Source organism: Ictidomys tridecemlineatus, chromosome 9 (assembly GCF_052094955.1).
Source record: "Ictidomys tridecemlineatus isolate mIctTri1 chromosome 9, mIctTri1.hap1, whole genome shotgun sequence".
Lineage (NCBI taxonomy): Eukaryota > Metazoa > Chordata > Mammalia > Rodentia > Sciuridae > Ictidomys > Ictidomys tridecemlineatus.
Window position 1 is genome coordinate 35,096,129 of NC_135485.1, and position 14,276 is coordinate 35,110,404.

Sequence of the window (14,276 nt, forward strand, 5' to 3'; positions counted from 1 at the left end):
TCTATTAAGTATTGAAGTAAACAAAAATACTGATATTTAAAAAATGTTTTAGGACTCGGAAGATGGTGGCGAATGGAGTGCATCACCCCCATGTACTGCGACACTGTGTGGGTGAATGATGAGTTAGAAGGGCCAAAAGCTATCTTGTTAGGAATTTCCAGCAAAATTGGGGTGCACTGAAACCTAGAAGAAGGATTTCCATCGCCCATGGATCGGTTACTGGGGCTCAACTGGGAGTGATTTGTCCGCCCAGAGATTCAAGCTGCTTATTCTGCAGCTTGCCCCACTGCTAGAGACTGCAGTGCACGCCGGGAAACGGCGTCCATAGAAACGGCGAGCTAGCAATGCAGAGAAACAGCGCTGCTGATTTTGCGGGCTCCTGTTGGCTGTGCCCTCACTGTGCTCAGTGCTGAATTCTGGGTTTAGGACAGGGGAAGGAAGCCTTCCAGTTCTGTCCTCCACACCAGTCAGACCACCAAGGAAGCCAGCGGCCGCCATCTTGGAGAGCTGATGTCACCATGGCCAGTTTTTGACTGATCACAGCTCATTCAGGGATAGAACAGGTCTGTGACATTTAGACCGTCTCCCATACAGCAGGGAAATCACATAAAATCTCTTCCAACTTTCTGGGGGCATGATTAACAGAGTGAGCATGAGTAGAGGTGTGGGGGAAAGGTAAAGGCACCTGAACCCCAACTTCTTCCTCCCACTAGCGGCGAAAACGAAACTTATTTCCCAGCTCTAAGAGGAGGGGCTAGCGGAAGGAGTCAAAACAATAAGGTGCTGATTCCCAAAAGCCGTGCTCCACATCCAGGAAACTGCAGGCACAGAGTGTAGTTTGAACTGCCAAGAGGTATCAGACTGGGAAAGGCCTGGATGACAGGAGAAGCCAGGGACTAGAAACCAGGAATAAACCTAAGCTAACAGGTTTTGAGAGACACTGGGGGGGGGGAGGGGACGAGGGGGGGATGGGGGGGAGGAGGGAGTGGCCACACACGGATTGTTTCCTATAGCCGGAGGGCAAAATCTTGGCCCAGAAGGCACAGCACCACCTACTGGAAGCAAAGAAAATAGAAGCCTAACAGTGTCCCTTTTTTCTTTTAATTTTTTATAAAATTTTTAATTTTAATTTTTTTCCTTTTCTACAATTATACTATAATTTTTTAAAATGTACGTTTAATTTCACTGCATTTTATTATTATTTTTTATTATCATTTCCTTTTCTTTTCTATTCTTTTCTCTTTCTTTCCTCTCTCCCTCTCTTTCTTGGTTTGCTTTCTTACCTTTTCCCCATCTTTCTTCTTAAGCATGACCACCCAGATTACATACAACTTACTAAATGCAAATAGATGAATACTACAAATCAGTCCATAGTTTGCCTAAGCCCTTAACTACCCCCAAGTACTCCTGTCTATTCTCTTGTTAATATCCACCTGCATTTGAGCAACCCCCCAAAGAAGCTAACATATACTAACCTCCATACCGTCAAAGCGCCCGACCTCAACATAAAATCCTAAGTTCAAACCTCAATTCTATACATGCCATCAAATTCTGTAGGCCTCTAATGAAACTAATGAATTTACCTTAATTCACAATTAAATCCAACATCTCTAAACATTGTCTCCCAACACAAAGGAGAGATATTGGAACTATAAAAACCAAAACAAATGTAAAGAAGAAAACAGAAACACAGCAGTCAAACAGAGTTGAAAAGCAATGGTGAACACTATGAAAAAAACAAGGGAAGAAGGATTACAAAGAATGCAGGACACCTTAAATTCACAGGAGAACGTAGAGGCTTCAGAAAAATGGACAGAGAAAGAACTCAAGGCATACATAACTCAGATGGAACAGAATCTTAGAGAAGACATTAGACAGCAAGTCCAAACAATGAAAGTATACTTTGAAAACGAATTAAATAGGCAAATTCAAATGGCAAAGAACAAGATATACCAGGAAATAGAGATTAAAAAAAAATCAAACAGTAATCCTAGAAATGCAGGAAACTATAAACCAAATTAAAAACTCAAATGAGAGTATTACAAATAGACTAGATCAAATAGAAGTAAGACTATCAGATAATGAAGACAAAGTGTATCAACTTGAAAAGAATATAGTCAACACAGAAAGGATACTAAGAAATCACCAGCAATCTATCCAAGAGATATGGGATGTTATTAAAAAACCAAACCTGAGAGTCATTGGGATAGAAGAAGGTATAGAGGTTCAAACCAAAGGAATGAACAATCTATTGAATGAAATATTCCTAGAAAACTTCCCAGATATGAAAGATGGAATGGATTGCCAAATACTGGAAGTCTACAGGACCCCAAACATACAAAACCATAATAGACCAACTCCAAGACACATAATGATGAAGATATCCAACATACAGAACAAGGAAAGAATATTAAAAGCTACGAGAGAAAGAAGGCAGATTACATTCAGGGGTAAACCAATTAGGTTAAGGGCTGATTTTTCATCACAGACGTTGAAAGCAAGAAGATCCTGGAAAAACGTATTTCAAACACTGAAAAATAATGGATTCTAACCAAGAATACTGTATCTACCAAATTAAGCTTCAGATTTGACAATGAAATTAAAATATTTCACGATAAACAAAAGTTAAAAGAATTCGCAGCCAGAAAACCAGCACTGCAAGGCATTTTGAGCAAAACACTACAAGAAGACGAATTGAAAAACAGCACCCAAAACTAACATTAGGAGGTAACTCAGTAAAGGGAAGAACAAAAAAATATAACCAAAAAGGAAAAACAAGCCATATTAAAATAAATAAATAAATAAGCATGACTGGAAGTACAAACAATATATCAATAGTAAACTTAAACAACGTTAATGGCTTAAATTCACCAATCAAGAGACAAAGGCTAGTAACCTGGATTAAAAAAACAAACCCAACAATATGCTGCCTTCAGGAGACTCATATGATAGGAAAAGACATACACAGGTGGAAAGTGAAAAGCTGGGAAAAATCATACCACTCACACGGTCCTCGGAAGCAAGCAGGAGTGGCCATACTCATATCGAATAAAATCAACTTCAAACCTAAGTTAATCAAAAGGGATAAAGAAGGACACCATATACTGTTAAAAGGAACCATCCACCAACAAGACATAACAATTATCAATATGTATGCACCAAACAATGGTGCTGCAACGTTCATAAAACAAACTCTCCTCAAGTTCAAGAGTCAAATAGACCACAACACAATAATTATCAGTGACTTCAACACATCGCTCTCTCCAATGGACAGATCCACCAGACAAAAACTGAATAAAGAAACTATAGAACTCAATAACACAATTAATAATCTAGACTTAACTGACATATATAGAATATATCAACCATCATCAAGTGGATACACATTCTTCTTAGCAGCACATGGATCCTTCTCAAAGATAGACCATATATTATGCCATAGGGCAACTCTTAGTAAATATAAAGGTGTGGAGATAATACCATGCATCTTATCTGATCATAATGGAATGAAACTGGAAATCAATGATAAAAGAAGGAAGGAAAAATCCTGCATCACCTGGAAAATGAATAATATATTACAGAATGATCAATGGGTTACAGAAAACATAAAGGAGGAAATCAAAAAATTCTTAAGAGATAAATGAAAATACAGACACAACATATCGGAATCTATGGGACACAATGAAAGCAGTTTTACTAGGGAAATTCATTGCCTGGAGTTCATTCCTCAATAAAAGAAAAAACCAACAAATAAATGAACTCACACTTCATCTCAAAACCCTAGAAAAAAAAGAGCAAAACAACAGCAAATGTAGTAGAAGGCAAGAAATAATTAAAATCAGAGCGGAAATCAATGAAATTGAAATTAAAAAAAAAAACATTGAAAAAATTGATAAAACTAAAAGTTGGTTCTTTGAAAAAATATTTAAGATCGACAGACCCTTAGCTATGCTAACAAAGAGAAGAGAGAGAACTCAAATTACCAACATATGGGATGAAAAAGGCAATATCAGGACGGACACTACAGAAATACAGAAGATAATTAGAAATTATTTTGAAACCCTATATTCCAATAAAATAGAAGATAGTGAAGATATTGATAAATTTCTTAAGTCATATGATTTGCCCAGATTGAGTCAGGAAAATACGCACAATTTAAACAGACCAATAACAAAGGAGGAAATAGAAGAAGCCATCAAAAGACCAAGAAAAGTCCTGGACCAAATGGATATACAGCAATAAAATCCTGGCGAATCAAATACAAAAGCATATCAAAAAAATAGTGCACCACGATCAAGTAGGATTCATCCCTGGGATGCAAGGCTGGTTCAATATACAGAAATCAATAAATGTTATTCACCACATCAATAGACGTAAAGATAAGAACCACATGATCATCTCGATAGATGCAGAAAAAGCATTCGACAAAGTACAACATCCCTTTATGTTCAAAATACTAGAAAAACTGGAGATAACAGGATCTTATCTCAACATCTTAAAAGCTATATATGCTAAGCCTTAGGCTAGCATTATTCTGAATGGAAAAAAACTGAAGGCATTCCCTCTAAAATCTGGAACAAGACAGGGATGCCCTCTATCACCACTTCTATTCAATATAGTTCTCGAAACACTGGCCAGAGCAATTAGACAGATGAAAGAAATTAAAGGCATAAAAATAGGAAAAGAAGAACTTAAATTATCACTATTTGCGGATGATATGATCCTATATCTAACAGACCCAAAAGGGTCTACAAAGAAACTACTAGAGTTAATAAATGAATTCAGCAAAGTGGCAGGATATAAAATAAACACACATAAATCAAAGGCATTCCTGTATATCAGCGACAAATCTTCTGAAATGGAAATGAGGACAACCACCCCATTCACAATATCCTCAAAAAAAAAAAATACTTGGGAATCAACCTAACAAAAGAGGTGAAAGACTTATACAATGAAAACTAAAGAACCCTAAAGAGAGAAATAGAAGAAGACCTTAGAAGATGGAAAAATATACCCTGTTCATGGATAGGAAGAACTAACATCATCAAAATGGCGATATTACCCAAAGTTCTCTATAGGTTTAATGCAATGCCAATCAAAATCCTAAAGGCATTTCTTGTAGAAATAGATAAAGCAATTATGAAATTCATATGGAAAAATAAAAGACCCAGAATAGCAAAAGAAATTCTAAGCAGGAAGTGTGATCAGGCGGTATAGCGATACCAGATTTCAAACTATATTACAGAGCAATAGTAACAAAGACAGCATGGTACTGGTACCAAAACAGGCAGGTGGACCTGTTTTGTACAGAATGGTACAGAATAGAGGACATAGAGACCAATCCACAAAATTACAATTTTCTTATATTTGATAAAGGGGCTAAAAGCATGCAATGGAGGAAGGATAGTATCTTCAAGAAGTGGGGCTGGGAAAACTGGAAATCCGTATGCAACAAAATGAAACTGAATCCCTTTCTCTTGCCATGCACAAAAGTTAACTCAAAATGGATCAAAGAGCTTGATATCAAATCAGAGAGTCTGAACCTCATAGAAGAAAAAGTTGGCTCCAACCTACAGATTGTGGGGTCGGGCTCCAAATTCCTTAATAGGACACCCATAGCACAAGAGTTAATAACTAGAATCAACAAGTGGGACTTAATCAAACTAAAAAGTTTTTTTCTCAGCAAGAGAAACAATAAGAGAGGTAAATAGGGAGCCTACATCCTGGGAACAAATTTTTACTCCTCACACTTCAGATAGAGCCCTAATATCCAGAGTATACAAAGAACTCAAAAAATTAAACAGTAAGATAACAAATAACCCAATCAACAAATGGGCCAAGGACCTGAACAGACACTTCTCAGAGGAGGACATACAATCAATCAACAAGTACATGAAAAAATGCTCACCATCTCTAGCAGTCAGAGAAATGCAAATCAAAACCACCCTAAGATACCATCTCACTCCAGTAAGATTGGCAGCCATTATGAAGTCAAACAACAACAAGTGCTGGTGAGGATGTGGAGAAAAGGGTACTCTTATACACTGCTGGTGGAAATTGGTGCGCCAATTTGGAAAGCAGTATGGAGATTCCTGAGAAAGCTGGGAATGGAACCACCATTTGACCCAGCTATTGCCCTTCTCAGACTATTCCCTGAAGACCTTAAAAGAGCGTACTATAGGGATACTGCCACATGGATGTTCATAGCAGCACAATTCACAATAGCTAGACTGTGGAACCAACCCAGATGCCCTTCAATAGATGAATGGATAAAAATAATGTGGCATTTATACACAATGGAGTATTACGCAGCACTAAAAAATGACAAAATCATGGAATTTGCAGGGAAATGGATGGCATTAAAGCAGATTATGCTAAGTGAAGCTAGCTGATCCCTAAAAAACAAATGCCAAATGTCTTCTTTGATATAATAAGAGCAACTAAGAACAGAGCAGGGAGGAAGAGCAGGAGGAAAAGACTAACATTAAACAGAGACATGAGGTGGGAGGGAAAGGGAGAGAAAAGGGAAATTGCATGGAAATGGAAGGAGACCCTCATTGTTACACAAAATTACATATAAGAGGTTGTGAGGGGAATGGGGAAAAAAACAAGGAGAGAAATGAATTGTAGTAGATGGGGTAGAGAGAGAAGATGGGAGGGGAGGGGAGGGGGGATAATAGAGGATAGGAAAGGTAACAGAATACAACAGTCACTAATATGGTATCATGTAAAACTGTGGATGTGTAACCAATGTGATTCTGCAATCTGTAATTGGGGTAAAAATGGGAATTCATAACCCACTTGAATCTAATGTATAAAATATGATATGTCAAGAACTTTGTAATGTTGTGAACAACCAATAAAAAAAATAAAAAAATAAAAAATAAATAAAAAATATTTTACACTATGACAAACATAACGAGAAATGCTAAGAAAAAGTTTTACTTACAAATAATAATCAGATTGGCAGTAGACTTAGTCACAAACATCAATTTAAAGCTTAAAATTAAAAATTAATATAGTAACTATAAATCATAAAATACTGAGAGAGAGAATAAGGAAACAGTAGAAGAGCTAATTACTCTTTGATAGTTTTTCTATGTTTGATACCTTGAGTTTTGGTATACCAAGTATTAAAAGCACAAGGAAAGTAATCATCAGAAGAATGTGGAAACAGGGTCCATTCTGAGTTCAGACCAAGGTTACTAGATAAAGGATTTTATTCCTAACTTTATATTATTGTTCCATTTATCCATCTGCTTCAACCATGTACTCATATTAGTATTAGTTTCAAAATTGTTGTTTTTTTCAATAAATTTCCCTCAATGATTATTCTGATTTCCTTCAGCTGTAATAGTCTATGGTGCTTTAAGTAGGAAGGAAAACATGAAAGGATCTTATGTGAAAGCCAAATGGAAAAAAAAAACCATTGGTTGTATCTAGACACCTGCAGAGGAGCTTCACAAGACCACTGTCACAACTGACATGAAATGGTGATTCTGTCTGTTGAAAACATTCCACCATCCACAATAATTTTGCTGTATTTCACATTTTACCAATATCACATAATCTCTCCTGGGAGCTTTGCCGAATGCCATTTCAGGAAAAAAAATCTATGAAATTTGTAAAATTATCGATTGATGTATTTTTTTGCGATTCCAATGCATACTCTGAAAGGTAGATAAATGTTTGTTCATAGAGATATGCATCAACTAAAGAAGAATATCTCTTCTTTGCAGAGAAGAGTTTGTGAGGTGGGGTTGGAGAGGAAAATCTCTCTTCATCTCCATCCTAATTCTATTCTGGCTCTCAATCGTATATTACTATTGTAATGGTCTCCAAATCTATTTCCCTGACTCATTTGCCATACAAGAATATACTATGTTACTTCGAACTTTTTTTTCAAAAACATATGTAAACATACCATCCTGCTAAAAAAAATTGTGTATGACTTACCAGTGGTGATAAAACAAAATCTACCTGCTTAGTATTGAACTGGGGACTAAACAATCTGGCCATAAACTATTTTTTATTAACTTTAGCATGGGTTAATTTATGTTCTGTTTATGTTCCGTTTTCCATTTTCTACACCAGCACTGTCCTATGATAGAAAAATCCCATATCTACTTTGACCAAGACAGCAGTCACCACATATGTGACTACTGAGAACTTGAAACATGCCTAGTGCCACTAAGATACTGAATATTAAAATTTTACTTTAATTAACTTGAATCAACCTAGCCATATATAGCTAGTAAGTACTCTATGAGCCATCACAGCTTAGAACATAAATGTCTACCTTTTATTCACATTTGTAAGTTACACTCAGTTCATATGCTTCTGTCTTCAATGTTATCCCTAATTGGTTCTTCTGAAAACTCTTATTTTTCAAATAATTGCTTCAGTGATGTCATATGTTCTCTGAAATTTTCTCTACCAAATATCCTTTGAAAGAATTGGTTTGCATGCTTTGGGAATGAATTATTGACACTTGAAATTAAAGGAAGCCTTCCTACTCCACTGTGACCCACATTGACATAAGCCTCTTTTCAACGCTGTGTGCCGGGTAAATCAATGATTCACAGACCATATTACACGGTATCTCAAGACTGCCCTGGATGTTAGGTGTTGGCTACATAGGCCAAGCTTTCAGCATCTGTTTCAACAAACAGCTCCTCAAAATATATATATATAATTCCCTATATCTTATTTATACTCATTGTGAGAAAACAATTCTGCTTCTGAAAACGTATGAGAAACTACCCATCTCATCATTAACTCTCTAACAGCTTGTTTCTTTATTTTGGATTTTTATGTTATGCCATTCTATATATTTCACTTTATCATCTTATTTTGAATTTCTAGTCTATTTTTCCACAACAAGATTTAAAGATGCCCAAACGCAGAGAACATATTTTTTTTAAATTTATTTATTTAATAATGTAAATACTTTAGATTGGACCCAGGCACACTTTACTACTAGGCTACCTCCCTATTTTTAATTCATATTTTTAGACAAGGTCTCACTAAGTTCCTGAGAGTCTCACTGAGTTGCTGAGACTGGCCTCATACTTGCAATCTTCCTGCCTCAGTCTAGCAAGTTGCTAAGATTACAATTGTGTGCCACCACATCTAGCTTCAGAGAACACATTCTTTTTGTCTACAAATTGCTCTGTCCATGCCTGAGGAAATAAATTTCTATCATTTTACATCTTAATAAAGTTGAGACCCTAAAGATATTTTTTTTTTACTCTCAAATGGGCATATTAAGTTCCTGGCAGAGATATAACAATATACCTAAATCACATTTTTAATGAGTGGCAATAAAGAAAAAATAAACATATATTGAATGGTAATGGGAACCAAATCAAATGTCATTAATATGCACAATACAAAAGGAAGATGAAAAATACAGAGAAATAAGAGAAAAGGAAGCAAAGAAGGACAAATTAAAGAAAGATTAAAAAATAAATGAAAACGAGAATGACAAAAGAAAAAGGAAGGAAGAGAGAAAGAAAGAACATTAATATTGAGAATAAAATAGAAAACATCTTTATTAATTCATGTTTTTCTTAAAGGTTTCACTAGATCTAAAATTTTTATGTATTCAACTATAATCTCTACCTAAAGAAAATAAATCAGGGCTTTCTAGGATGCTTAGTTAAGCAGTTGAAGAGATGTCAAGAAGGGGATTTCAGTTCCACTTAACAACCCACAAGTTGACCTTAGAGTGACTCAGGCACATGACGTTAGTGGACTGACCATTGCTTCAAATATTGGAGAAAAGAACAAGGGGAAGTTCTGGATTTCAAACTATTCAGAATTTTGATTCTATTAAATAAAATGAAAGAGAAAGAGGCAGGTAAAAAGGGGTGGCCAAAGCACAAATGGGTGTAAGGACAAGACGCTATAGGACCTCTGAGTCCAGGGCACATTTAATTTTCCTACTTCAAAGAGAAGAAACATGTGGCTTCCACAAAACCCTTAAATAGGATATTTAAGACAAAAGCAAACAGAGCTGTCTATTATTTGTTTTAATGTAAATATATTTTTATTTGTTCTTTTGAGATATACATGATACCAAACACAGCCACATCAATGTCTATAGCAGCTGAATTCACAATAGCTAAGCTATGGAACCAACCTGGGTGCCCTTCAACATAAGGACTAATACTGAAAATGTTGTACATATAAACAAAGGGATGTTATTCAGACATAAAGAATGAAATTATGACATTTGCAGGTAAACGAAATGGGACTAGAGACTATCATGCTAACTGAAATAAGCCAATTCCAAAGAATCAAAGGCAGTCTATTCTTTATAAAGTGCATTTTAATTTACCTGATTAGGAAGACCATATGGCTAAACACTGGACCAGGCAGGAAAACAAATTTGATTACTGATCCTGGCCTTTCAAAGCACAATTTAGAACTGAAAGAGCTCATTAAGCACATAACTGAACAAAGAAAGAACGACTAAAGAATTTAAGTTTGGATGACTGAAAAAAAATATTGTCACACAGGTAATCAATTATGTCAATTGAAATGTTGCCATCTGTCATCATTTAGTGGTTCAGAGCTGTCATTTAATTATTATTTGTGGTTTTTCCACCTTTACTATTTTTGCATCCTGGATTAAATTTTAAATACTTGATAGACTTTTTTCTTTAAATTACTAGAGTAGAAGAGGATCTGGTAGACTTTAATACATATTTTGTGAGCTTATGTTTGAATAACACCATAACTTTAATATTTTTCTTCCAATATTTCAGCTCTTTTGAGTATTTGTGCCACCTAGAACTGTGGTTGAGTACATGATCTGCAGTCAAACTGATCAACTGTTCCCCTACAATACCCACTTCTCAGTTTTATGTCATTAGGTAATAGAATAATAGAACTTGTTATATATATTCTTAGAGTGATATTAGAAAATACATTCAAAATTATACATCATCTGTCTTTTAACATTAGTTATTTTTATTCTAAACATTTTCAATCAAAATTTCCAGAACTAAAATTTTGAAAGTAGCAAACATACTTTAAAAAAATCTAGCAAAGATGTTTGGCTTTAATTAAAGGAATGTAGTAGAAAACATTCATTTTTATTTATCTAAAAATAAGTGAAATAACCCAATCCCAAAGAACCGAATTTTCTGGTTTCTCTGATATGTAGATGCTAATTCACAATAAGGGGAGGTGCTAGGGAAGAATAGAGGTACTCTGGATTAGACAGAGGGGAGTGAAGGGAGGAGAGGAGATATGGGAGTAGGAATGATTGTAGAATGGATCAGACCTTATTACCCTATGTACATGTATGATTACATGATAAGTGTAACTTTACATCATGTTTGACCCGAAGAATGAAAAGTTATACTCCAAGTATGTATGATGTATTCAAAATGCATTCTATCTTCTAAGGTCTTCTTAAATTACTTTTTTTTTTATTGATTTGTAATTTTCATTGTAGAGGTCTTTCACCTCTTTTGTTAGATTGATTCCCAAGTATTCCATTTATTTATTTCGAGACTCTTGTGAATCATACATTGCTGTGAGACTGGAAGTTGGAGCAACCACTATGGAAAGCAGTATAAAGATTTCTCAGAAAACTTGGAATGCAATCACCTTTGACCTAGCTAACCCACTCTTTGGTTTATACCCGAAGGACTTAAAATCAGCAGAGTACAGTGTTGCAACCAGGTCAATGTTTATAGCAGCTCACTTCACAATAGCTAAACTATGGGACCATCCTAGGTGTCCTTCAATAGAGGAATGGATAAAGAAAATGTGGTGTGTGTGTGTGTGTGTATATTCATATTCAATGGAATATTATTCAGCTTTAAATAAGAATAAAATTATGACATTTGCTGGTAAGTGGATGGAGTTTGAGACCATCATGCTAAGCGAAATAAGCCACTCCCAGAAAAACTAAGGCCGAATGTTTTCTCTAATATATGGATGCTAATTCACAATAAGTGGGGCAGTGCTAGGAAAGAATAGAGTTACTTTAGATTAGGTAAAGGGGAGTGAATGGAGGGAGGGGATATAGGGATAGAAAGGACAGTAGAATGAAACAGACATTATTCCCTTATGAACACATATGACCACATGACTGATGCGAACCTACATAACATGTAAAATTAGAAAAATGAAAAATTATATCCCATTTATGTATGGTACAACAAAGTGCATAAATGCATTCTATTTGTCATGTATAACTAATTAGAACAAATTTTTAAAAATGCATTCTATGTCATGTAGAACTAATTAGGATGAATAAAAAATAGCACTGAATATTAAAGCTGACATTCTTGTTCTCTGATGTATTCATTCAGGAACATCACTATGTCCCATGTATAAGCTAAAGTCATGTAACATGAGAGAGTCACAGGATCATTGTACAACATAAATATTCAAATCTGTACTGCCAACAACATGCTTTGCTTTTATGTTGTGGGAGTCAGAAAACAAAATATAACAGGGCTTGCTTATTGGAATATAAATTGAAAAGTAAATTATAATTTAAGGGACTAGAGTTGTGGCTCAGCAGTAGAGTACTTGCATCGCATGTGCGAGACCCTGGGTTCGATCCTCAGCACCACATAAGAATAAATAAGTGAAATAAAGGTATTGTGTTCAACAACAACTAAAAAAATTAGATATTTAAAAATTTAAATGTAGGGCAAAAATTCATTTAAAAAATGAGTGAAAAATGAGAAGGAGAAAAAAATCACTGAATCCTGAAACTAACTCCATGCCTCACACTATATATAACATGGCAGGCTTTTAAGCTCACATCTATCATAACTGGTGTATACAGTTATAATTTATTTGAGTATTTTGGAACAAGTCTGTTTTAAAAATATTTACTAAAATTAACAATGATTATCTTTGTTGTTCATTCTGGAGAAATAAATGTCTACCTTTTTGAGTTCCCTAACAATAGGGAAATACAAAGAAAGAGTTACAAGTTTGAGCTCTCATACCAAAACAGACCTGTGTTTGAGTCTTTGATCTCTCATTTACTATGCTGTCCTTCTGCAAATCAATGAACTTATTCTTTAATTCTTGCTCTGAGAATAAATGAAATCATGCATATAGAATGCTCTGAAGAGTGCCGGAAACACTCAGTGTTAGATATAAATGTCAGATCAATAATTGTCATTATAAAAGGAAATTATGGTCAATTATCCAAAACTTAAGTATATTAGGATCAGTAAAATAAATTTTAATATATAAACTGATACAATATAAGTTAAGGTAGATATGCTAAGAAAGGGGGACTAACGGAGTATAAACATGTAACAATTTGAATTTTTTAGAATTCCAAATTCTAACACAAAAATAGAATCGAAGACAAATCTTAAGAATTGTTTTAGGTGCAAAAAGCATACCACTTGTGGAAGATTTTACAGTATTAGAAATTACTCTGCATGGGAGATCCAATAGGAATACTGAGGAAATATAGATACAAAAATTGGCAGGTAATGTTGGGCTCTCCATTTTTATCTTTCTACGTTATCTTTTGTCACAGTGCCTCAAATACTCCCTAGCACCATAAATACCACATAAGTATTTGAAACAGCATCTCCATGTCAGCTGGCTTTTATGAAAAAATCTTTTGTGACATACCGAGGCCTTGCTTTTTAGCTTCCTGTCTCTAGTAGTCTTTCCTTTTTTGTTGCTAGTAAAATAGTGCAAGGTTCCATATTCCATCAAGGCTGCAAAAACAAAAATGAAACACACAGAAACAAAGAGATCCATCGCAGTCACGTAAGAAACCTTAGGTAAAGACTTCCTGGCAATTGTACTCAGGGTTGTCATAGTCAAAACGGTAGTGATACCTATAGAGAGAGGGGGAAAAATAGATTAAAAATAATTTAACACACCACTTTACTTTTCCATCTGATCTGGCAATATTTTGAGCTTAAATAAACAATGGAAACAAAAGAATATGATTACCAGGGATTTACAGAAAGAATTACTGGTAACCATGGCTACGCTATGTTCAATGCGCTTTTTGTGTCTGTGAATTTTAGTCATTTAAATTACTGTGGGCTGCAAATTAATGCCTGATACCCATCCTTCTCTTTCTCCATAGTAATAAAATACCAATTTTTAAACTAGGATGTTGTTGCCTGGAAGAACAACTTTATTTGCCACCTTCTCAGCAACAGGGTGTAACCACAGGCTAATACCTAGCCAAGGAGACCTGAGTCAATGGAAACAGTCTAAAAAACGGTTTTAATGAACTGGGAAAGGCCTTTCTTTCTCTCTCC

At 35.1% G+C, this 14,276-nt stretch overlaps 1 protein-coding gene across 1 annotated transcript in view; it reads right to left on the reverse strand.

The window, feature by feature from the left end:
• The window catches only part of Gabrg1 (gamma-aminobutyric acid type A receptor subunit gamma1), an 83,443-nt gene that overhangs the window by 7,251 nt on the left and 61,916 nt on the right, over positions 1-14,276 (reverse strand). Inside the window, exon 8 of the mRNA XM_005319963.4 lies at positions 13,630-13,841. Within this exon, the coding sequence (XP_005320020.1) occupies positions 13,630-13,841 (212 nt within the window). The remainder of the gene's footprint in view (positions 1-13,629; positions 13,842-14,276) is intronic.